Source organism: Polypterus senegalus, chromosome 7 (assembly GCF_016835505.1).
Source record: "Polypterus senegalus isolate Bchr_013 chromosome 7, ASM1683550v1, whole genome shotgun sequence".
NCBI lineage: Eukaryota > Metazoa > Chordata > Cladistia > Polypteriformes > Polypteridae > Polypterus > Polypterus senegalus.
This window is the reverse complement of record NC_053160.1, coordinates 66,621,150-66,648,036: the sequence shown is the minus strand read 5'-3', so window position 1 is coordinate 66,648,036 and position 26,887 is coordinate 66,621,150. Positions and strand designations below refer to the sequence as shown.

The 26,887-nt window shown below is 36.9% G+C and overlaps 1 protein-coding gene across 1 annotated transcript in view; it reads left to right on the top strand.

The window, feature by feature from the left end:
- Positions 1 to 712: 712 nt before the first annotated feature.
- The window catches only part of nrg1 (neuregulin 1), a 172,680-nt gene continuing 146,505 nt past the window's right edge, over positions 713 to 26,887 (top strand). Inside the window, exon 1 of the mRNA XM_039758776.1 lies at positions 713 to 1,415. Coding sequence (XP_039614710.1) covers positions 1,310 to 1,415 — 106 coding nt within the window. The 5' untranslated portion in view covers positions 713 to 1,309. The remainder of the gene's footprint in view (positions 1,416 to 26,887) is intronic.

Genomic DNA, 26,887 nt, shown 5'->3' with positions numbered 1-26,887 from the left:
GAATCCAAGTTACAGCCCACTCTGCTTACATCTTTCAATACTGGGGCCTATAGAAATGTGATTGCGTTTGGTTGACACAGGTAGGTTATGCTTATATTATATGCATTTATCATTTTCAAAAACACTCACTCCAATTCAGGGCTGTCAAGGAGTAGAGGATTCCAGTAACACATATGTTCAAACGCTTAAAGCTTTAACATTGGTTGGTTGGTTTTCTTCATATCAGTTATATGGAAGGCAGCATCCTCATTCTTAAGCCATATCAATTACATTAAAACATTTAAATTTGAACGGTTAGTCCAGTCGTGGAATCAATAACATAACTGTTAAGAGATGACTTGCTATTCAGATCATGGACAGCAGCTAGTTTGGCAAATGGCTAACTAATCTAAAATTCTAAAGTTTTCTTTTTACTGGATTCGTTTTACTCCAAAAATTATTAACACTTGAAGTACAGAACTGAATAATGTGTTGCAGTCACACCTGCACTAGGTTATATCCATAGATTCTACAATCAGAAGAAAAACAAAACATTCTAAACTTTACAATAACGAGGAGGAAAGTAATGTCAATAGCATAATGTAATTCATTAAAAGATGCTGTTTTTACAGTTAATGTTATAAGAATCTGTTAACAGTTCATGACTAACAGGGCATTACATCACACGTCTTGCAACTGTTTCGGAACTCGAAACCCCCTTGTGACGCCCCTTAGTCCACCTTATGGGAGACATGAAATGATACTGAACCCATAAAATACGTACTAAACCAAGACCCTCTGCACTCCAGAAACGGTGGAGACCTTGAAGACGAAGAGTGAAAATCTAGTTAGCGCACATGGATGGCTCATTTACTATTCATTCATTTCTATTAATGTTTAGATGTAATCTTTGCTAAAACCTCTTAAACAGAAGTATTTCATTTTTCTCTCTCGACTTTTTTTTTTTTTTTAAAACCAGTGTCGCGGTCATGTGGTATACCTCCGAAATACTCTCTTATGTTTCAGCAAACTCTCCACCCAGTGGGACGGGCATCGTGCATGGTTTTTAAGTTTAAAGAACAGGTTGAGAGTCAGCAGGGAGTCATCAAGGATATTTCATTGGAGTGACCTGGGAGACTTCAAAGGCAGTCCAGCTGAACTTTTAACTACGAAAGTAAAAGAAGGACTTCACTGCTGGAGTTCGCACGGAGTGACTTTCGTTTCTTGTTTTTCAACCCCCTCCCAAAAAAATCCGAAGAAATCCGTCTCCGCATTTTTTCACTTTATTCACGGTGAATCAAGAGAAAAAATAGCAGGACAAACGTTGACAATGTCGGATATAAAAAAGCCCAAGGGACAAGGTAGAAAAAAGGGAAATAAGAAGGCAGGCAAGGAAACAAGCGAGCCGGTTGCCACGGAAGGGAGTTCAGATCCAGGTAAGTGGGCACGTGTGTTAAGAGTTGCCGAGCACGCGCACCGACCGACTCGACCTTTTTCATTTTAACTTTTTTTTTTTTATTAACTTTTCACTCATTTTCCAAGCACTGTGGTTTTGAGTGTCACGCACGAAACTTTCCACGTTTTCTGTCAGTCCTCCTCCTCCTCCTCCTGTCAGGGTCGGGCTCTGAGACTTCCCAGGTATTCCGGACGGCCCACAGTGCCGCGCAGGTGTCGCTGAGAGGGCGCCTCTACTAGCTGTTCGCTCCGCGCCCAGGTGCCACACACACACCCACTCTCCCCTCTGCTACGGCGCCCGTGAATTCGGAATGCCCGCGCACGCTTATTGCGTGTCTTGTACGTGGGTTAGTATGCAAACCTTATGTTGGCCCCGTCTCTGTTGCACGCATTTATAATTACTTATCGCCTTCTAGTGGCAACAGGTTTTTTATCAAGGTGGGAAAGAGCAAGTCCCGGCACGAACGCCTGGGAATTATCTTTTAGTGGCGTTTCCTTGTGGTTTCAAAGTAAAAGTTTTTTTCCTGCAGTTGTTCAGCATGCACTTGTCACGGAAGAATAGAGTATGTTACATCATCCATAAATGTGCCTACTGATCGCAGAGAAGTCAGAGCAATGAGAGACCGAAGGCCACTTGATCCATTCCTTGAAGTCGTCGCACAGGCACTCGGAGAGCGCCTATTTCACAATAACGCATATGTGAGAAAGAATTAAAAAAAACTCCCCCGGAGACATACTTGTACTGTATGTGTGTGGCTTACAGTAAGTGGATACAGTGTCGGCAGGCATTGTGATTGGTCTGTGAGCTTCAATCTTTAAGGCTGTATGTTTAACCAACTTACCAGCCTCACCTCGTAACCCCGACTGGGCAGGCTACTTAACCTACTCGCTGTAAGGATGCGCAAATGTATACTGCGCTTGGGAAATATTTTATTTTCATCTTTAAAGGCACCACACGTTTACACGTTAACTGATTGTTAAACACAAATAGCTGCAACATCACAGTCGTAGTTGTCCAGATTTTCAGTTCCAATCCCACTGAGCGTGGTGTGTGTAAAATTTTCTATGTTGTCTCATATCCAAAAGAGATACACCTTCAGTTAATTGAAGACTCTAAAGTGAACGTGCAAGAGTTGGTTGTAATGGACTGGCATGGATTCCAGTACCCCAAACCCTAGATAATCTGATTAAAAAAATAAATGGATGGGTGATTGTATTTGGATCGGGTGTACACATTGTGGTTTAGCAGTGCTGTAGTAGGTGCAAGTTTTTGCTGTTTATTTTTTTAATATAAGACTGATTTGGATGTTAATGATTATGTCATTGTCTCTTAGATCTATATGTCATGTACTGTCCATATCAGTGCTCTGTCAGAAATCTGATAAAAGTTGAATGGTGCTGGTTTGACTTATCTGTAAAAGTTATGAGCATGCACAATGCATTCTCAACTTTTTATGCAGTACGTAAGAGTCAGTAAATCTTTTGATTTTCTCAGTTTCATTTTAGTTTACTTGCTTGCTAAAATTTGGGTCTTTTTTCATAGCCGGGTAGCAGTTAGAAAAGTGGTGTTAAGTAAAATACAGTAACTTGTTTGATACTAGTTGAGCCTTTGCAAATTCTTATTAAAGTAACTAAAGTCGGTGTTGAGAGAGAAAAAAAATGAAGGAATGGGTACTGATACAAAAATGATCACAAATTTGACTAATCTAGTTTGTTCCATAAGAAAGAGAGTATCAAAATGTCATCTATGACAACTACAAGGGGCGAGCCAGCCACTCAACCCAACACAGACCGACACAGGAGGCACACTTATAAAAGCACAAGTGTTTTTTTATTTTGTTTCTTTATTTGTGGGCAAAGCCTTCCCGTTCCCACAAGTACAACACACAGTCCCTAGCACAGCACACAATAAATCAATTCCTTTCTTTCTTCTCTTTCTTATTCTCCTTCTCGGCAAGCCATGTCTCCTGACTCTGGCTCACAGAGTGATGTCAGCTGGCCTCTTATATAAGGCACTTGGAAGTGCTGCAGGTGCTCGTTGCCCCACTTCTGGCAGTACTTCTGGTGTGGTTGAAGAATTGCCCACATGGGCTCAGGTACAGCTGCAGTGCCCCCTGGCGGCACCCCCGGATGCCAACAGGGCTGCATCCAACTCCATCTACCATGAGGCCCTGTGGGAGTCAGAGGAACTGCTGCCACCTGGGGGGCTGCCATCTGGTGTTTCAGGGGAGATAATGCTCTATCCACACTTTTTAATCCCTGGTCCTTCCAAGGAAGAGATGTCCTGGCCGGGCAAGGGCCCCGGACATCCATGACACACCTAGTTAAATGAAATATTTAATAGCTGGCTCCTGGCTAAAAAGGTGTTTTTGAACACAAACGTACAATATTGAAGATGCTTGTATCAAATAATAGTTTTCTTCGAAATGGTTAAATTGTTTTAACAGATACATTTAAAATGTTAGTAGTCCATCGCAGGGTGACAAACTAGAACACATCTCACAACCACTGGCGCCACTTCAGTGTTGCCCCATGGCCTTGCTCAGGATTAATTGGGCTTACAAAATGGCATGACATGGTATGGCATGTTAATGGGCTTTTGCAGACTAGCTTCTTGTAACCATTGAGGCATGTCTCAGAACTTCACATTTTTAAAAAGTACATTGTGTACCCACAATTTTTGTGTGAACCAAATATGTGGCCTCACAAATGACAAACAATATGATTTCTTTTAATCAGTTATTAAGTTTGATAAGCCATGCTACTTATTATTAAATCTACTCACTCCAGGTCGCTGCTTTCAGATGTCGAAACAAAGTCAAGCTGTAACCTTGGATGGGATACCAACCCATCAATGGGTACACTCATACATATGGGGCCAAGAGTTGTCAATTATCTTATCCTGGACATATCTGGATAACTGTAATGCCAAGATAGAAACTCACACAGACATAATCAGCTTTAAGATTTGAACCCAGGGCTCTGCAGCTCCAAAGCAGTACAGCCTCATCAACAACAAATAAAAAAGTTCCTAAAGAAACTGCATGAATTGTATGCCATGATTCCACTGTAACTGATACTTTTGCCTTCACAAATCCAGTGTACATTTATTACCTGTATATAGAATTGTTTCATTGTTTCCTATGGCTGCTCTGGTGAGCTCTGAAGTCCAAAAGATGTAATTGTTAGGTTGATAGGTACTATAAATTAACCCTTTTATTAGTGTGGAATTGTGTTCTCTGATGGGCTGTTAACCTATCTAAGGTGGGTCCTGCTTTGAACCTCTTAATGCTGGTATAGTCTATGTTTTTGCATATATTGAGATAATAAATTAATAAACTGTATAGATTTAGATGCACAAACAATTATATTTTAAAATCCTAAAATAAGAAGCTCTTTTTTTGAGCAAGATCAAAAATTGCAGTACATTCTTGCATTTGTTTTGATTCCTTAAATGTAAAGTAATATTAAAATGACTGAAATTAACATTTAGGACATGTGCACAAAAATGAAAACATGTACAACATTATGTTTTGATTTTCACATTTTTTTTAACATTCAGTTTTTCTTGCTTTTGGAGAAAATGACAAACAATATGCTGTTTTAGTGTCTTGTGCTGAAATTATAAAACCGATTTCCCAACTTTTTAAGAGGTTTAATGTACCTCCACATTTTAAAAAACTGAAGAAAGTAAAGTAAAATTACTGATCTACAACTAATTAAATAGAAAGAAATACACATTAAACCTTGAATAAGTGTAAAGCACATATACAGGGTAAAATCTACACTTTGGTAAGAACTCGGTGAATGTAGTAGCTCTGCAGAATATTATATGATGGGGGAAGGTAAGTAAAGAACAATACTGGATTATGTGAATTTCCCCTTGGGATTAATAAAGTATCTATCTATCTATCTATCTATCTATCTATCTATCTACAGTAACTTTTAAAGTAACTTATTAATTTATGGAATAAGGATTATCATGCCAAAATTACCCCACTTTGGTGATTTAAAATGGGTCACACTAAGAGATGGTGTAATACTGTAGCCTTTTGCATTTGTAGTGTTAAGGTTGTGTAATGGTTAGCTCTGGTTTCGTCAGTTCACATGTTGCCTTGAGCACAACCTGGGTTTTTATTCATTTATTTCCACTTTCCTCTCACATCCTAAAACACGTGATAAGCACACAACTGGCCTGTTACTCATATACTCGCATTTGGCCTTATAGTGGTATGCTGCACCCAATGTTGCCTGGTTAGACACTGGCACTGGTAACCCTGAACTGAATTAAGTGAGTTGGATATGGATGAAGGGATGGTTTTGTAATCCGTCAATTTTAGAAACCTTCTTTGTAAGTTTTGGAGTCACAAAGAACTGGTGCCTACCATAGATGGAGCATCACACTTGTGCACACAAACTCCAAGTTGATTTTTGAGTCATCAGTTAACTTCACATACATAGTTTAGGAATACTGGAGAAAATCATGTGATCCCAAAGCACATGTACACCCTCACAGAGACAGTGACCAGGTCATGGGTCTTGGAGAGAAATACATGCCGCTATGCCCCTGTGTATTTATAGAGTAAAGAATATCTGTAGTGTAGTGCATGATATAAGCGCTGATATTCCAAGTGTTTATAAATAACGTTAAAGCTCACTATATATACATTATTACTTACTAGTTACTCTTCTATAAGTAACTAAGTCGAAAAGATTCTTCTTTGGGACTTCTGCTAGCTTTTCTTTCTGCATTTGCAGTGAAAACTACAGTAAAACAACATGTCACCTAAACCACTTTTTCCATGTGCAGTTATTCTGACTAATCAAGTCTGAATTTATATTCAGTATCTACTGTATGCATGCTTGCACACTAGACTGCCTGTACTATTTTTATCCTACTATTTCTTTATTTTTTTGCACTGCCCCAATATGCTGCATCATATTTTATCATTTTATACTTTACCTTCTTCTACTTATCATTTGTGTTCTGTGTTGTCCTTGTATGTTGCACCAGTACTTTTAAACAAATTCCTGGTACACATTAATGTACCAGGCCAATAAAGTGAATTCTGATTCTGAAATGATAAATGTGTACAGTATCTGGCATGCCTGAGATGCATATTATGCAAAGTCCCATAAGACATTGCTCACAGGGAACGTACATGGTGTGTCTTGAGCAAGGAGATTATTTAAAAAAAATTAAAAAAGGCAAATTTAAGTTGGGGAAGATGGGTAAGACATGCAGCTTTTGCTCTGCCTTGTGTTACCAGTTAGTCTTGACCTTTTGTAGGTGGATGTTTTGTTAGTTTTACCCACAGTTGTAGATATTATGACGCCAGACAGGTTCAAGGATGACTGAAAGAAACAGATGCAAAGACAGAACTACACTGACAAAACAAAGCAGACACACATGCAGTTGGCTTGTTTTTTTTTCTTTCTAATGAGTCAAAGCTTGACCTGTGAAGCCTGAAGTGATGACACTTATTTGTCGTTGATTCTAATTACTACGTTAAAACTCTTTGAAAGTTCGGTAATTGGATATGAGGCCCTTCATTTACAATTAGTCATTTTACTTCCAACACCCCTTAGGAGTGATTGCAAGTCTCTTCTCAGCAATGGCCTTTTGAACAGATGTGAAATTCATTTCGTTAGCTTTGGTGCTGTTACTTCTGGAGCTACAAAACTGACATCACAGTTGGCCCGCACTTGGCAGCATAAAGGCATCTCTCTCTCTTTTAAAAAAAAAAAAAAACAGCTGTTTCTTGAGTATGTTGTGTACCCAATTCATCACTGATATGGAAGTCATAGCCAAGCAAATACTGTATGTTGCTATTGCCTTGTGGTATTATGGAGTTTTGCAGTTTGTTAGGTCAAGGACAGTTCCTAACAGACTCTTTTTCAGTGTTCTAACAAATTAATAAAGGCTTTGTGCTGTCACCACGTTGCTTTGCTAATGAGGGTTTACTGGATTTACTTTTGTATATAACAGTATTCTAGTGTCCCAAAGTGGTTTTCCTTATTACATATTATCATTTAGCTGTGATAATATGTTGTTACTTTGGTGTCCTCACTCTTTGCAGATAGAATACTGACAATCCTAAGATGTTTCATTACTTTTGAGAGAATCTCGCATAATACAGTATTTTGATACTTTGATAGCTCAGAATTGGTAGCCAAGACTTAGGTTTTGGAGTGGGGTCTCTTTCAGCCTAGCTCCAGAAAGAAGGAAATTGTGATACTAAGTGAAGTAATTAATTAGGAGATATTACAGTTAAATACTGTTATGCCCTATTACAATGTTCAAGAGAAGAAATAATTACAATATTCCATTTGCTATGGCAAAATAAATACTGTATGTTCTGATGTTTTTCAGGTAAGCAAGACAGACGTTTTCAGATAAGACTGTTATACTCGCTAATCTTGGCAACAGGTTACATTTTAATTAGCACATGAATTTCACTATACTCTATACTCTTAACAGCAATGTCCATATAAACAGTCTTCCTTTCACATTACAACAAAGTAATAGGAGGTACAGTTTGCCCTCTGTGCTGTATTGCCAACTTTATTCATTCTAAACTTATTTTCTGTTTTCTTACTTCTTGTTTTGCTGCATGCTGCATATAAAATGTCCTAGTATATGGTAAAGGGTCACAGTTCTGGGGCTAGTGACCACTGATGAGATTCAAATCACTCTACAACAGCAACAACAGAGCCATCCATTTCCAGACCTGGTTAGGATTTGATAGGTTACCAAAGTTCCCAAGCACATACAACTGCATTTCACTTTGGAAAATGCAAGTCTGCCATAGAGCTTACACACTTAGCAGGTGCTTTCCCAGTGCTTCTATACATATGGGGAACTTTTAGTGCCATGTGAGATCCTTCTCACATTCATTTGGGCAGTGGGAGGAAACTGAAGAATCCACAATGGAGAAGAACATAAACCTGTCACCGAAACATTATCAAACAGCAAGTTTGCCATGTGGCTGTCTTTCCCTGTAATGCTGTTTTTGGATTTTGTATATTTGTGCAATCTTCTTCTTTCGGCTGTGCCTTTAATCCTGGAACTATAAAAGCTTTTTGCACCATCAGTCTGAAACTCCTACAAAATAGTACCCTTTGCAATAATGGGCCCTTAGGAAAAATTTGTCTCCAGTCAGCTGTGATTGCTCTGTCATGGATGACTAATCATAAGGTAATTGTTAAACTCTGCACAAGTGAAATTGCTGCTTATGATAAAAAATTGGTTTATCAGGAAGAAAATTTTTATCCTCAGTCCAAATTTAAATTAGGTATATTTGTATGGGTTGAGAATGTGTTTTTTTTTTTTCTTTTTTTTCCCCCCCCAATTGGTTCAGGGAAAACACATTGATTAGTTACTGCAACATAAATATGAACTTCTCTGAATAAGATGACTGACTGTCAGGTCACCCACCCTTACAGCTTTCTTATTTTCCCTTGTTTATCATTGCCATCGGACTATCCATGCAGTGTACTCATTTACTACATTCCTCTGGTAATGTGGCATTCAAAGAATTCTGTGCCTCATACTGTACCATGGCATAATGCATCTACTTGTCAAAGCTATTATCTATAACACATTCTTTAAATTTAAACAATTTAAAAGCTATTTTGTCAACTTTTTAATTTATTCAGAGCTGATTTAGGCTTTTAATACCGTTCCATGTAGTTTTTGACTGGATTATATGTATTTCCTATTGCAGGTAGATTTACTAGGTATATTGATTAAACCCATGTATTGTTAAATTATAAATGTTGGTTAATATGTTGCTTTTTGAATATTTGGTTTTCTTCCACGATCCACCCCTCCTGTGAGGATGCCAAATCTTTCAACTAGTTGGTGTTTAGGTAGTATAGGGCTATTTTGCCTGTGATAGACTGGCATTGCGTCTATGGCTTATTCTTGCATTTTAATTAATTTGGACATGATTATCCTCACAAGGACTGGCACTAGATAAAAAGTCCTCTATTAATTTTCAGAATTCTTTCTGTCCATTTCATGGATTTGGGCAAGCAGAGACAATCCTGGTAGTATTGGATATAAGGAAGAAGTCCGCTATGACAGGGTTGCTCACAAATTGCATGTAACACAGGGCAAGAGTCCATTTGCAGATCAACCTGACACACAAGTCTTTGAGTTGTGGAAGGATGCTGTAGTGTATGGAGATATAAACTTGAGGCAATCTGTAACCACCACCAAGTAGTAACCTGATCAAATATTTAACCAAATTCCTTGAAGCGGTCCTGCACTACCTGTAAAAAAATGTTCCAGTGTGCTACAAACTATGTAAAAACCTGTTAAATTTAGTTTTCTTTACTGTTAAATTAGTTCAAAACCAAGCCTAATTACTGTATGTGTATAGTTTAACTTGTCTATATAGATTTCTGTCCTTCATCCCAAAGACATTCTTTAAGATTGACTGGGAACTCTAAATTGGCCATGTGGGAGTAAGCATACCTTGTTGCCTTGTCCATGTTTTCTTCTTGCTTTCTTTCCTGATGTGATGGCACTGGGATTAACACTGAACTGTGATAAGCGAGTTCAGGAAATTGCTCTGCTTCTCATCAGTTTTATTCCACATTTATGAACAAATTTATTTGGAACAAATTGTCTAAATGTCCTTGTTTTGCATTTGATGCTATTGAAATACTATCTGGATCTTTGCGATCCTCTAAGAGAAACCGTTTAAAAAGAAAAAGTGAATGAATAAATACAGTATTGCTATTTGTCAAATTTCATGAACCATGCCAATTCAGTGCAGTCCATACTGGGGCAGAAGAGTTTCAGTTCTTATGAGACTCACGTGAACAATGATTTGGAATTCTGGTTAGAGCTCTAAGAATTGCTTGGAAATCAAAGCTAATCACTTATTTGTTGTTCAGTGGAGGGCTATTACCAAAAGATATGATCATGGTTAAAGAGTTATGATTAAATACAATACTTTAGATTTATTAAGATGCAGAAGTTACTGCAGATGACTTGACTTTAACAAGTAAGGCAGTGAACTTATGACTTACATGTTCATTAACAAAATACAGTCCAATTAGAAAAGGTATGGTAGTGTAATAAATTTAATTTCTGTATGTTGTACAGTAGAAGCATTGTGCTGAACCTGAATTATACTTTATTTTTCATTCAGATGAATACCTCTTATGTAGAATGATTTACAAAAACAATTGTTGCTCATCCAGGAGGACTTTGCCCCCTTCTAGCAACAAGGAAGAGAATGGAGCATGAGTGGGAGAAAAATATTTTGCATATTATTGGCAGAATTAACCAGCCTGCTGCTAGAGAAATGTAAACTTCCTTGACTGCACTCTTTACGTCTTTAAAGTGTTTGAATATGGAGCAGTGTGCTGTTATTAGTGATATGTGTTGTGGAGCATAAGAATTTCCAAAGTACATACATACTTTTACAAACATGACATTGATGTATTTAAATGTTTCATAACATTCCAGGATAACTCGGTTTCTTTTTATCTGTGTGCTGAGTAAACCAGAAAGACAAATATTGGCCCTGAAGGATTGCTATTTTTAGATGGCACAATATTTAATATTTCCTCTGTTTTCTGCCACTTAGCTTGATCTGTTTTTAAGGTCAAAGGTATTGATTTTTTTGTAAAGTGACAGTTCATTGGAAAGCAGCATAAAAACATTTTTTTGATACTTAATATCTACAGTAACTAAACATTGCTTCTTCTCCAATAGAATGCATAGGAAAAGAATGGGCAATTGTGTTTTATGAAAAGAATCTTTGCTTATCTTAGCTTTTTTACAAAGGATTGGATGTATTTTTGCTAGATTTAATATATAAAGGTATAATTGTATATATTTGTGTGTGTGCATAATATATATATATATATATATATATATATATATATATATATATATATATATATATATAATATACAGTCAAAGTAAAAAGTACTGTATGTGAACCCTTTTGAATTATCTGGTTTACTGCATGAATTGGTCATAAAAAGTGATCTGATCTTCATCTAAGTCACAGGTACTGATATACACAATGAGCTTAAGCCAATAACACACAAAAAATTCTACTCTTTCGTGTCTTTATTTTACAAACACATTCAGTGTTCACAGTGGTAATGGAAAAAGTAAGTGAACCTTAGGATTTAATAACTGGTTGACCCTCCTTTGGCAGCAATGAGCACAACCAGGTGCTTCCTGTAACTGCAGGTCAGACCTGCACATCGTGCTGGGGCAATTTTAGCCCATTCTTCCCTGCAGAACTGCCTTAACTCTTCCATATTCTTTGGTTGTCTTCTGTGTATGGCTCTCTTCAAGTCATTCCACAGCATATCAATAGGATTGAGATCTGGGCTCTAACTGGGCCACTCCAAAAGGCAGAGTTTGTTCTTCTGAAGCCATTGTGCTATGGATTTGCTGCGATGTTTGTGGTCATTGTCCTGTTGCATCACCCAGCTTCTTCTGAGCTTAAGTTGACAGACAGACACCCACACATTATCCTGGAGAATTTGTTGATAAACTTGTGAATTCATTTTCCCCTCAATGATGGCAAGCTGTCCAGGCCCTGATGCAGCAAAGCAGGCCATCATCATGATGTTCCCTCCACCATACTTTATTGTAGGGATGATGTTTTGATGTTGATATGCAGTGCCCTTTTTACGCCAAATGAAGTTCTGCTTGTTCCTCCCAAGTAGTTCAATTTTGGTTTCATCACTCCACAAAACCTTTTCCCAGTGTCCAAGGGCTCTTTTGCAAACTTTAGGTGTTCAGCAATGTACTTTTTTGATAGCAGTGGCTTCCTTCTTGGTGTCCTGGCATGGACTACTTTCTTGTTCAATGTTTTGCGTATAGTTGACTCATGAACAAAGATGTTAGCCAGTTCTAATGACTTCTTCAAGTCCTTTGCTGTCACTCTAGGGTTCTTCTTTACCTCATTGCTGACTTTGCATTGTGCTCTTGAGGTCATCTTGGCAGAGTGCCCACTTCTGGGCAGAGTAGCCACAATATCAAATTGTCTGCATTTATAGACAGCTTGCCTAACAGTAGACTGATGAATATCTTAAATCTTTGAGATGGCTTTATAACCCTTTCCTTCCTTATGTAGATTAACAATTCTCGATCGTAGCTCTTCAGACAGCTGTTTTGTGCGAGGCATGATTCCCATCTGGATATGCTTCATGTCAAAAGCTCAAACTCAAACTTTACAGTGTTTTTTTTATCAATCAAAGTAATTCTAGGCCACACCTCTGAACTTGTTTCATTAAATGGACTCCACGTGTGCTAAATTCTGACTACAATGAGCTTTTTAAAAAGTCATTAGCTTAGGGTTCACTTACTTTTTTCCAACCTTCAGTTTCACAGTTTGAATGATTTATTCAGTATGGTCAAAAATTCTCTGAAAATCTGTGTATCTTTAGTTATAGGAGACTGTGTTTGTTCATTATTGTGACTGATATGAAGATACAACCATGTTTTACGTGGGAATTAGACATAAATATAGATAATTCCTAGGGGTTAACATACTTATTGCTTTGACTGTATATATGTGTGTGTGTGTATGTATGTGTGTGTGTGTGTGTGTGTGTATGTATATGTGTGTGTATATGTATGTGTATGTATATAATATAGTGAAACTGGACCCGGACACAGACAGACGGACAACAGTTTAGCACCCATCACACTCATTTAATATATACAATATTTACAATAAAGTCAGTGCACACCCAGTGCCTCCAGCACCGATCCCCCAAAGTCCAGGCCTCACAGTCACCAAATGCCTTTCTGGCCGCCTCCAGTCCTCTCTCCAGCTCCATCCTTCTTCCACCCGACTTCCGCTCTCGACTGTTGGGAGGCGGCCCCTTTTATCACACCCCGGATGGGCTCCAGCTGCTTCCCAGCATTCCTCCGCAGACACACCCCAGTGTGGCGGAAGTGCCGGCTGCGCACCCGGAAGCTCTCCGGGTGTCCCCATTCTTCTTCCCCCCTGCACTTCCTGGTGTGGCGGAAGTGCTGGGCTCCATGGTTCTTCAGGCAACGGGGTGCCGCCTGTTGGTGGCCACGGGCCCCTACAGGGTTGGGCTTCCGAGCCCCCTACCCGAGGCCACCAACAAAACCAGGGCGGTCGCCCCCTCGTGGTCGGGAGGAGGCACCAGCCCTCCTCCGGTCCCCTCGGGCGTCCCGGCTGGGCTCCACCCCCAGCCACCTGTGACTATATACTGTGTGTGTGTATATGTGTGTGTGTGTGTGTATATATATATATATATATATATATATATATATATATATATATATATATATATATATATATATTACTGTACACTGTGTGTGTATCCAGGCACCCTGTTTAAAGGGAGTGAAATTAAAAGTAAAAAGGAAAACAATGTCTAATAGTAAGTACTGAGCGTCTTTTGCCTGTTTACAGGCTGTGTTTAGTGGCTCTTTGTGAGTTTCTCTTTCCTCAGTTAGGAAGTTCTCCTGCTGGAGATGCATCCTTCTTAGATGTGGGTTTGCAATTGAGTGCTGGTTTGTTGTTCTCCTTTAATTGGGTCTTGGGTTAAAAAAGAGAGGATCTCAAAGTGAAAGTCAGAAGTCACGTCAGAAGCCTTCTTGAGATTTATCGTCCAGTCTGTGGATTTTATAAAACAAGGAGGTACAACTCCACATGCACTTGCAGCAGAGGTGTCATATCTCCCAAACCTTGTAGGTGCATGCATGTAGCAATATATATTTATAAAGTGTATGCGTATGTATTGTAATTTTTGCCTAAATAGAGACCTGTTCAAAAATGAGGAAAAACTAAAGTTTGAAGATGACAGCAAATTCATAATATGTGATTAATCTATATTGTTTCTCAAGAATTCATCCCTATTGAGGAGTTGTGAAGTTTTGTCTTCAAGCTTTAATACTTTTATGTGTATTTTGATATTGATATCGCAGTGTGATTCGACCTCTACTTTCAAAAGATATTGTACTGATCAGCCACATGTGGTCGCATAGATATCTTAAGGAGCTGGAAAAACACAGCTCTTCCAAGGTTTCCCCGAGATAATTTTGATTGCTTTCTCTTTTTTTGTTTTTGTTAATGTGATTTTTAGAAAACAACATAGCACTTTGCTGCTTGTTCTTCTACTTCTTAGTTTTTAAGAGGTGCAAGATATAGTTGTGGAAAACCATAGCAGGCCTTTCTCAAGGTGTATTTCCATACATTGGACATTGTTTAGTATATCTGGAGGCCTTTATGCTCACTTTTGAAGACCTCAGAGGTGACAAAGGTCCTTTTCTTTTCAGATGGTGTCTCTACTTCAGGCAAGCACACCAGGTAAGAGCATAGACCAAAAAGCACAAGCATGCAGGCTCACTTTCCACTGCTAACCTGTTTTGAGGCCACAGATACAGTTTATGTACAAAACATGTTGGAGGCAGTGTTAACCAAGGATGTGGGAAAGAAGATAAACTGAAGTTTGTTAGTTTTTTTGTTTTTCTGGGTGCTTGTATTGTCAAAACAGCACTGTTTCAGACTTCTACAGACTTTTTAGTCCTTTCTGTAGAAACTGAAACAGTTACTGTTGCAGATTGCAAATCATTAATTTCATCCGAGTAAAAAATCTTGAGTAGGATGAAAAATGAAAATTAATTAGACACTTGAGGTTAACATTGCAGCTTTGCTGTTTTATAATATGTTCATTCTTCAGAACAGATGTGTAAATGGTCTTCATGGAATTAAAAATTATTTGGCTACAATTGCATAGATAATGTATATGCAAACCAAGAAATAAATTAATTTAACTAGATGCAATCTTTTGATTTCATTGAACTAAAATACTTTTTTAAGGATGAGTTTGCTGTATTGATTAGTAAAGTGTATTGTGTGCTGGCCAATAAAGCTTTTAGGTTTATAAAGAGAAGAATGAGCAGTCTGTATTTGGCCCTGTTAAGTACCTACTTAAGACATTTTAAATTTGTTGCAGAATGTACAGAATATGAACATTGAGTGAAATATGATGACTTTGTAGGAGTTGTCATAGTATATTAAAATTTTTATTTATATAAAATATCCTCAAACCATGTTCGGGTCAGGTACAGCGATGCTTTGGGATAGCACTGTTGCCTTACAGCTCTTAGGATCATACTTCAGTTCTCGACTCCAAATGTCTGAACAGATTCTGCACATGTTTCTTATGTCCACATGAGTATTTCTTGCCACTCTTATATTTGAAAGACGTGAAAGTTAGAATGATTAGCGATTTAAGATCAAACGTTTGGCAAACAAAATGAAACTACTTTTAAGCTCTGCCACTCTGACCTTCAGTGAACTTCATTTGGACAATAATACAAGTATAACTGATAATTTCATATGCTTGGTGCCATCACACTGGATGGGAACTTGACATCAGATCCTGCTCTGAGCAAAGAGTGTAAAAATGCCACCAGGTAAATGCAAATTATAATTGATCTTGCCTAAGCAACTATTTGGACTTTTAATTGAGAGCACTGATTCTGTAACTGATTCCCTTTACTTGAGTTTCTTTACATTGTATGGTAACAAGGTTGTTAGCTTACTGAATCCAGATGCCCACAGTTTTTTTTCCCAGCAGATAATCTGGCAGTGATAGTATTATGTGTAGCAAACCAACACCCAACCAACTAGAAAATGCAGCCAGTACTCATGTCAGTGTTTGACAAAGCAAAATTGCTTTAAAATTTTTTTTAATGACATAAATATCTCTGGATAAAACTTTGCGAATGGGACAGTCCATGATGTTACGCTTTATGCAGTTGCTGTAATTAAATCCCAAAGCATCATATCCTAAACCTGTTTAGGATGGCTAGCTGACATTTAAATTGGGGCAAGCAGTAAAATGTTAAGTAATCTTATTAATTATTCAAAAGAAAGGGGTGATGTGGGAAACGGTACTGTTTAGGAGAGCTAGCTGACTCCACAGGTAGCCCAGGCTCTGTAATCATATTTTTTATTCAAAATGTCAGTTCTTTGCAAAAGTGAGTGGCATAATATTGCAGATTATCAGAAAACTATTTTGATAAACTTTACATAGCAAAGTAAAATAGTTACTTTAGGCACCTCTAGACAATGATATTGTATATTGCTGGCATTCTTTTAAAAACTAGACATAGAAAAGAAAGGTACATGTCATGCAATTTTAATTTTCCTGTGCATCTAATAGAATGCATATCTGTGTATTCTTGTAAAAATACAATAATAAAACAAACTATTGAGTCATTTGACGATGATCAGCAATTCAGCATCAATATTTTAACCTCAATCGCCAGTATATCTCTAGATATATAAAGTCCAACATCTGTCTGTATGTCTGTCCATTTTTCACGAGATAACTACTTAACGGATTTCGATTGGGTTATATTCAATAATTTGCTTGAACATTCTGGATGATTTTTTGAGTTCTGTCATCGTGCCAAGTATTATAGTTCAGTTGTGGTACTAAATCCAAATCCAAGAGACAGGCTGCAGGCCGAGGGGAAGGGGGAAGCGGGAAGCTTGACCTCCAGAGTAGGGAGCTGGGTGGGGCCATCCTCACTCATGCGCTAGCCTCTGTTCGAGTCGCCCTACCTCTCGCCACATGTTGGAGTGTACCTTGCCTCCGCTTAGCTAGCAATACCTATTTGTTCTGCAGACGTTATCATCTACAGATTGTTCAAGAGTAACGTTTGACGTTTTTGAGAGCGAGATCACACTACATGTCTTTTAGAGGGTACCTGCTCATTGGCAGAGATATGACGGCCAAATGCTCTTCTCCCCATGTGGGGGACTCTCTCCCATCAGAGCTGAATACAATCAGATACAGTAGCAACCTTTGACGTTGGAGCATACCTGCCTTCCACATGGCCAGAGATACCTTGCCAACTTTTTGCATTTTTGGCGAAGAGATCACAGCCACATTCTTGCCCCTGATATCAAAACCAAAAATATTATATATCAAGAGGCCCTTGGATTCGAAAGCTATCAATATAAATTCTTCTCAATACATTTTTATTATAATTGATTTTTTAAAGTTTGTCCTGTTTCACAACTATGCAGGCAGAGCCTGGGGGACAGCTACTACCTGATACAAACTCCTATCTGCATCATTAGCTTTTAACATCAAATTTACATTTTTGATGCATATGTATTTTTGTGTCATTAAATAGTTAAAAGCAAAATGGAAATGCTAATGTTCTCTTTACATTATTTACTTAATAGATCCCCTTACAAAAATGCTGTACATATTGCAAGTTCATAAAGTCAAGAGCCTTATCAATTATATGCCATGAGTGGAAAAAATAGGTAAAGGTAATTCTGTTCTGAACAAGGAAAAGAAGGTAAGATGTACAATATTTTGACTGTATGAGGAAATTTAATTCTTTAATAATGTGTTATTTTCCCTAGATTTCTTACATGGAATACAGAAAACTGAATTATACTAAAATCTATACAGCCAAAGAGATGCTTCTGCTGCCATTTTTTTCAGAGAGGAACTTCGCTTTACCTATATTTTCTTTTTTTAGATTCACACTGAATCATTAGGATTAGAAATGAGTACATTAGAGGGTCAGCTCAGGTTGGATAGTTGGGAGACAAAGTCAGAGAAGCAAGATTGCATTGGTTTGGACATACGCAGAGGAGAGATGCTGAGTATATTGGGAGAAGGATGTTAAGGATAGACCTGCTAGGAAAGAAAAAGAAGAAGGCCTAAGAGAAGGTTTATGGATGTAGGTGGTGGGTGTAACAGAACAAAATGCAGAGGACAGAAAGATATGGAAGAAGGTGATCAGCTGTGGTGACCCTAATGGGAGCAGCTGAAAGAAGAAGAAGAAGACACTGATTCAATATATCACTAACTCCGTTGCATACTATAACTGCTATGGTACAGCACTAATGGAAGATCATTAAGTATACAGGTTATCATATGCGAATTGTAATTGAAAACAAAGCATTTTAATTTGCCACTTAATGTATTTTACTTTAAAAGATTATAGAGAGTTTGAAAAGCTAACTTGACCCCAAGGTACTGTACAGGTACAGTACAGAACAATTTGTTTGAAACACTGTTAGTTTAAGAGCTTTTTCCAGGGTCACATACAGTAGAAGACAGAGATGAGGATTTAACTAAAGGAATTTGATTTACAATTCAACCTTTCAACTACCAAGCGACCTGCCCTCCAGATATATTTACAATAATTTTTATGAATTAATGAAAGATGCAATGGCTTGTTTTGTGGCCTCACAGCTCCAGTTACATGAGGCCATTCTTTTGCCCAGTCATTGTTTGAAGCTTGTGTATTCTGCTGGTGTCCACATGTGTTTTATCTGCTTACAGTTTTGGTAATTGCAAATTGCATTTGGGCGAGAGTGTGTTTGAGAGAGTTATGCGGTGAATTTGTGTCTCATCAACGACTGGTTTCAGATTATAATAATGCACATCTAACAGGGTGTATTCTGCATTGTGGGCAGTTGCAGGTTGAATTTATCCTTTGCAGACAATGAATTGCAGAGTTCCTGCAGATGTGTAAATATTTTCAGTATTTTGGACTTCATTGTCAGTTTGAATATATTGAAAGTATGTAGAACTTGCTCCCCCTTAACAAATTTTATTACATTCCATTGTTATCATAATACTATAATATAAATGTTCACAGAAGTTTTTTTACAGTTGGATCACAGTCAAAGTGATTTGAATAGGCAGGTTTGGGGTTTAAACTTCAAAGCCTGAGCCAGTACATCATACAGTATGTAATGTCAGTCCAATAGCAAGCCTTCTATACTGACTGCTTTCTCTTGATGATTATTTTTTGTTTTAAAGTTAATGAATCAGTAATGCTGGAATCTTGAAGATTTTCTCTTTTCACTGTAGCTAGCTTTATTAAGTTTATTATATTAACTTTTTAGATGAGGATACTCTTGAAGTGTTACACCAACATAGTCCTAGTAAAATATAAAATATTTGCGCTATGTACTGTCTAAATGGAAATGCATGTTTATATATAGAACATAACAAAAATATATATAAAGATCTCCAGTCATTCTGTTAGTCAATTATGAAAAAGTAGAAATTATTTTTTAAATGTTCAAAATAATACTTTTGTCTATGAAAATTTCATTATTACAGGATTGTGTAATACAGCTATTTCTTAAGTTTTTATTTTTTAAGTTATTACATTTACTGGATATTTTTATAATTTTCAGACTTTTATTCATTTAGAATTTTTTTTTTCTTTTGCTGTGGGCAGAATGCATAGTCTGGTCTTGAACCCTTGTTTTTTTCCTGTTAATCTTGCGAGTTTTTGTGATCTACATTAGAGGCGATAAATAGAAATGGAGTCTTTATTGTTGCTGAAAACCTAGTTTCAAACTGATAAACTGTCTCAGGCTGTTCAGAACTGTGCGGCCTTGGATAGCAGTAGCAGCAGGGAATGTTTCAGATTATGGATACCTAATATTTCAGATTGTGGATACCTAACCAGACTAAGTTGTATACAGTTTTTTAGCAGTACAGTAGGAGGGAAGGTTTGGGAAACCATTGTAAAACTTGTTGGACAAAGCTGCCTCTTAAATTAGACTGACAGAATTTTTTTCTTGTATTAGCATCTTTTGAATAGTGCATCTCCTGGACCTGCTTAATCCAGTTTCGGGTCACTAGGAGCCTATCACAGTAGCATTTCAAACAAAGATGAACCAACCCCAGGATGGTGCAAGTCCATCATAAGGCACACTCTTCTGTGCACACACACCCATACTTGCTTACAGTCATTTGACACGGGCCACAAGTTGCCAGAGTACCTAGAGAAAAGCCTAAGTAAATGTTGGAACAGCTTATTGTCTCCAATAGGCCAAGATGTAAAGTCAAGTCCCATGTTAGCCATTAAGCCACAGTGAAATGTATATAGACTTCTTGCAGGAGTGAATGTTTCTTTGACCAACAGCAAGGTTGACAAGATCTCCATTACTAGAGTTTGAAAATACTTGACAGTGTGCCCCTTCTCTTTTCTTCCAACACTGCGTGGGAAAGGTCTAAGAAAAAATAAAGTTAGAGGATTAGTTTAGAGCTAGCAAGTTTAGCTTCGTGTTCTATCAAATTTTGTGTTACAAGTACATTATTAAATGTATTGATTTTATCTCTTTTTTTCCAAACTAAAAGATATTTGAGAGACTTACATCTTAAGTTCTCAGTGTGACGCTTCCAACTTCTTTTTATTAGTGGTTCATTTTTGATGTCAATGCCAGAAAAGTGCAACAATTTCTCACAAGATGAACAACAATCAAGCAGGAAGTGTGGTCCAGTGGTTAAAGCGTTGGACTTAAACACCAAGGTTGACTGTGTCTCCTTAACCAACGTGTGCTGCAATTGTAACATAGCACAATTGTTTAATTTGATATTTTAATTGCATTGGTTTTAGAATGATATTTCTGGATACATAAAAATGTATACATTAAATGATGAATTGCATAAAAACAGAATTAATAAGTGTTTCAAACTTTAATAAAGGTAAAATTTGCTTTAACAAAACAAGTGGTTGTTCTCTGCAGTTAAGTTTGGCTTATCTTTAAAAAGAACTCTTGACTGAATAAAAAGCTATGAACTCTTCAAACAGCTAATATTATAATGCAATAATAGAGTCATTTATCTACCATATTCATAACATAATATCAGATCTGCTTAGTGCAGTTCAGGGCCTTGGTAGGTGGTGGTCAAACTTACCTAGCAGCGAAGGACACAAACCAGAAACCTGTCCTAGATTGGGTGCAATGTCTTCTAAGACCCCATGCACACACATCTTTGGTGATGTGACAGGAAGACCAGAGTACCCAATAAAAGACCACCTCGGATGTGGGGAGAAGTGCATATTCCACATAGGCAACAAGAGATTGTAACTCAGGATACTGGAATTTGAAATAAGAGTTAATAGCAGATACTGTAAATACTTAAATTTCAATGTACAATACAAATACAGTAATACCAAAATATTTAATATATTAATACATATTATTCTTGTATGCACTTGCTTTACACATCCTTGTTGAATGTGTTGAAATATTTTTGTCCCTATCAACATTTATTTTAAAAGAAGAGACAAATGTAGTCCTGACAAACACCTCACCTCTGGCCTAGACCATGCTCTATAGAGATGAGGATGAATTTTGGTATGTAGAGGAAATAAAGTTTTACTTCTCAAACATTCTGACTGATCCTCATTAAAGATTGGTTCAGTGTTGTAAATCATGTGGAAATTTCTGTTAGTATGAAAGTAACATGAACGGTCTTATCATGCTTTACTAATACTATAGTTTCTGCACAGTTTCAAGTATTCTATGACTTGATTAAAAAAAAAAAAGTTTAATAAGGATTTCGTAAGAAATAGAAACTCTCCAACAAATCTCCTGTTAATTCATCTGTTTAGTACAGCTGCATTACTTGATTCTTTCATTTTAATCCATGGTAGTGCTTCATTTGTCTCATATCAGTAAAAAAGAATATAGAAGCTTCAAAAGGAGAATTATAGACCAGTATGAAACAAAACAGTCTTGCATGTTGATCATGCTAGCCTGCGAAACAGTTTTAAGATTATTACTCAGCATTTGACTGTGTGTGTGTGTGTGTGTGTGTGTGTGCGCGCGTCATAACATCATCAGCTTTACAAATTAACCGCATTCTTATCACTGTTATTCTGTAAAGAACTAAAACCTGCCGGAAGTGCTTGACAATTGTGAGTTGACATCAGTCCTTGGTATATGCTACGTCATATGTAGGTTTTTTAGACAAGAAGCTTCAGATTGCCACACTGAACTCATTTCACAACATTATTACTTTTTTTCCGAAAACCTGAGTAGTTGTGTTTTTTTTTTTTTATTTCTGGTTTGTTTTTTGCATTTTTTTGGGGTTTTTATTGGGATTTTTGATACCATCCAAAGAGCTGGTTATTTTTAGCATTAACATCATAGTCAACCTGCATTCTCTGGCTTTGTAAACAGATAGGGCCAAGCAGGTGATCACCAGTTTTATTACATTTGTGCTTGTTGGTGCAGTGTAAATGGCTTCCTTTCATAAGTATCATAAAACACTTTTAATTCTGTCCTTGATAAGGTAGTGTAATTATGTTTACCTGTACAAAATGGAATTTAAAGTAAATATTAATACAGTATGATGTCACTTGCAAATGATGCTTTTCCAGAAATTTCAACATTAGAAACATCATAGGAGAAACCTAATCAGGAAAGGCTTAAAGGGATTTTTACAAGTGATTCAGTGTTGTAGCCATAGAAAAGTCAAGCAAACAGATCGTATAGAAAGCTGATATTTAATTTACTTTTATGTTAAAAAGAAAAAAAAATGTACGTTGACATTAAGATCGTTCTTTGTACCACATTGAATGGTTTGCAAGCAATTGATTTCAGTGGTTTATAATTTTACTTTTAGGGTCAACGTTGACATAACTAATAACTAATTCTAAATGTATGAAAAGCAAATATTAACTAAAAATCTTCCATTCAGTACATTTAGTGCAATAAAGGTTGTATTTCCAAATTTTTTTGCTGCTGTCTGGCAAAAGCAATGGCAGTTGAATTTGACTTAAAATTAACTCAACTAACTAAATACAGTACTGGGAAGAGCTTGCAGTGATTCAGTGTGAAGTTAAGATCCATCAGCACCTATAGTCTTATTTCAATGGAATTCTCAAAAGTTCTTTAGCTTATAAACAAGTCTTGTGTCCCAGGTGCACATGTATTCATATTGATTTCATTCCTCATATGTCTGTACAAGCTGGCATTTATTTTCTTGATCTATGCATGTAAACAGCAGTGGCTACTTACTTTTATACCAATGATCTGCAAGTTTTTGTCATCCGTAAAGGTCACTGTCTTTGATACAACATAATTTTTTTTCCTAAATCAATTTATACCAGAGTGGAAAAAGGCTGTTGTTTGAAAGGCCAAATTCTAGCTAGAGCAAAGCAATATTTAAGGGACACCAACATAAGTGCTATATTTATGGGTATTGGGGACAAACCTATGTTATCTGGGAGAGGATAATCTAATTATGTTCAGTTCTTGGCTGGAGAATTGTTAACTATCACAAAAAAATTGTATAGGGAACTGTAGTCTATGTAAGGGTATAGCCTTCATTATTTCTACTTGGTATGGAAGAGACGTCTGGGGGTGGTTTACTTTGCAGGTTGCAGTAATCTGAAAAACTAAAAAACAGTTTTGTAAAGTGTTTAAACTTTTATATACAGCAACTACTAGTGATTTGAGTGAGACCAGCACTGCACAATCTCCTTGTGTCTGGGAATAAGAGGTTACCATTGTTTTATGACCAGAAATTTGGAAAGAGCAATGGCTGCAATATATGACTGCACATTTCAGCTTTGGATGGTAAACTGCAGTAAAGGCTTACTAGGTGTTGGGAATTTCAGCAATTTTTTCAGTCACATGCCACTTAAAAACCTTAGATGATTTGGTTAAACTGTATGAAATGTTCAAAGATATTCACATAACATTGCATTATAAATAGGCCTATTCTTGTTTAGTTATGTCTGTACTTTGTTCCTTGCACTTTGAGACCACATTCAAAAAAAGTATATTTTCCTCTTCATTAACCAGAAGCTTTGGTAGTACATATGATGAAAAGGCAGTTGCATTTCATTTATGTGTTTAAAGCCAAAATATGTTTGTTGATTTATTAATTTATTAACCTTTTATTAGATTTATTGGCATTCCATTCTGGGTTAAATCCTGCCTTATACTCTGTGATGCTGGAATAAGCTTCTACTACTACACAACCCTACATTTGGATTAAGTGGATTCTGAAAATGAAGGGATCATTTCTTAGCCTGCAGAACTTGACCCACAATAACACATAATTGGGCTTTTCATTAGTACCATTTGAGCACCTTAAATTGAGCAGAACAAAACTACCCTGAGTTGGACATCCAGGCGAAGTTGTGGCTCTGAGGCTAGGGATCTGCAGCGACAATCGGAAGGTTGCCGGTTCGAATCCTGTAAATGCCAAAAGGGATTCTGATCTGTTGGGCCCTTGAACAAGGCCCTTAGCCTGCAATTGCTTTGAGTAGTGAGAAAAGCACTATATAAAATGCAAAGAATTATTATTATTATTATTATTATTATTTATTATCCATCTGCAACTAGGCAGCACTGACTAATTCCGTAAGCATTAATAAAATTGAGTGGAATTTTAGTGACAGTTTGAGTAACCTCATTACTGCTGATAACTTGCTGATTTTTTCAGATACTAATTTTTCATGTACATATTGTTTTTGCTTTTGTATGAAATAGTGTACAGTCCTGTTGCACAATGCTGAGAAAAGATATAATAACTATAGGACTTAGAGTCTCTAGTAGTACATTTAACAAAGTTTAAATACCTCTTAATAATTGCTCAAGTGATGTTTGTGCTGCTAGGTTCACATTTTATCCAAGCATTGTCAAAATGGAGAGTTTTCCCCTCAGTTGCAGAGACAATTAGCAAATTATCTATAGGCGCCCAAAGCTGGTTTGCAGACCTTGCTTTCAGATAAGGATGCCATGTTTGTTTTTGTTTTGGAATAAATTGTTTATAAAATGTAGACTAAGTGTAATACAATTGCTTTTATTTTAAACAAGATTTTTGTATAAGCTTAGAAGAATTTAGCATCGTTTTGACAATTGTGTAACATTTTTTTGTTTTCTTTTTAAATTATACATTTCTCACTGTTATTGATAAAATTGTTTATTTTGAATGAACAAGCCACTATTGTCCTGCTTATGATTGCTGTTAGGCACATATGTCCACCCTTTTTGCGTACCACACGAAGCCAGAGGAGGACCTGTGTCGAATCGTTGATCCGGACATTCTTCTTTGGAGGGCAGAGAGCCAGCACCCTTTCTGTTGAGATAAAAGTGTTCATAGAAGTGGAGGATTAACAACAGCTAACTCCTTGTAAGTTCCAGGAGATTCCTTTGGTATTAGCCAATCCAGCTGTTCCCTTGCAATCCATACAAGTCTATCTGCTCAGTTGCAGAGATCACACAAACATATTATGTTCCCAATAGAATTCCAGAAAGAACACTTTCTACATGTTTTCATACCATAAATGTACAAGTACCATTTTAGAAATGACTATGTATTTAATAATTCTCCAAAATGAATTGATGGCTGTTTCATTAATTAATCTTCACCTTAAATTCAACTTCGGTTTTTCATATTCATCAGAGTAATTTCAGGCATTGTAGAATTTCTACTTTTGGGTTATTTTCAAAGTAATATGTATTAAGGAACCAAATGTGTTCATATATTGCTCCCTTGAGCCTTTTAAGAAACTCATTTACCCCTCCATCCAACCACCTGTGTCCAATGAATCTGACATTTCCGAAGCTTGTTTCTTGCTCTCTTAGAAGCTCGTGCCATGCATTTTCAGCCTAATCTGCACTTTTCACGGTCATTCTCTGGAAAACTTTACAAATAAGCCACTCGGTATAAAATGGCTACACTGATTTCTCACAGTTTTAGAATTCCTTGTTAAAACCAGGGTGTGTAAAATGTTTAAAGAAACCATTTCTTGTTGTGGAATCGGTTTTCAGAATAACTTGTATGGGAGCAGTATAGTGGTGGAGTTATTAATCCAGCTGCCTTGCAACTTCAGGGGCATGGTTCTGATTCTAGGCCTATTAAGTGAGTTTTTTTTCTGTCCATATAATCTAGTTTTCTCTCACATCTCAAATTGGTAGGCTAAATAATGACCTAAAGTGGTCCTCCGCAAGTGAGTGTTCGTAATCAGGCTCAGTCGTAAACTCAAATCCCATCCATGGTTGTTAGCCATATTGTATACCAAGCAGGTTTCAAACTGTGACCCTTTAATGGAAAAAGTGACTTCAGAATGTTAAAAAAATAAGTGGTTGTATAATTTGTATGCTCTCCCCTTCTAATATTTTTTACTGTTTACTGATTTTTTTTAAATTACTGTATCTGTGATCCTCCCTATTATTGTAGCTGTAAAGATTTTTTTACAGTGCTGTTTTCATCTGCTGGCTGAGGGGATAATGTATTGACTTTCATTAAAATGTATTGGTGTTTAAATGGCAGACATTTATTAGATAGGCATTGTATCTTAATTTAGGAGTGGTTATTGACTTAATTTCATGCCCCATAAACAGATGCTTAAGCACTTAAGAGCATACTTGTACTAAATTACTTAATATGGGCCAGTTGTTTAAATTCACTGTTTTATAAAGTCAGAAACTGACCCTTTTGGAGGCAATATGATGTTCTTGAAATACTACCTGATATCTTTCATGTAACGCTTTTGTGAACGCACAGATTTCATAAAATAAAACAATGGGGGAAAACATTGGAGTGACTATATAATGCCAAAACTGTTTGAATCATAGTTTATGTTAAGGTGTAATTTTGAGTTCAGAAATTAATGAGTTTT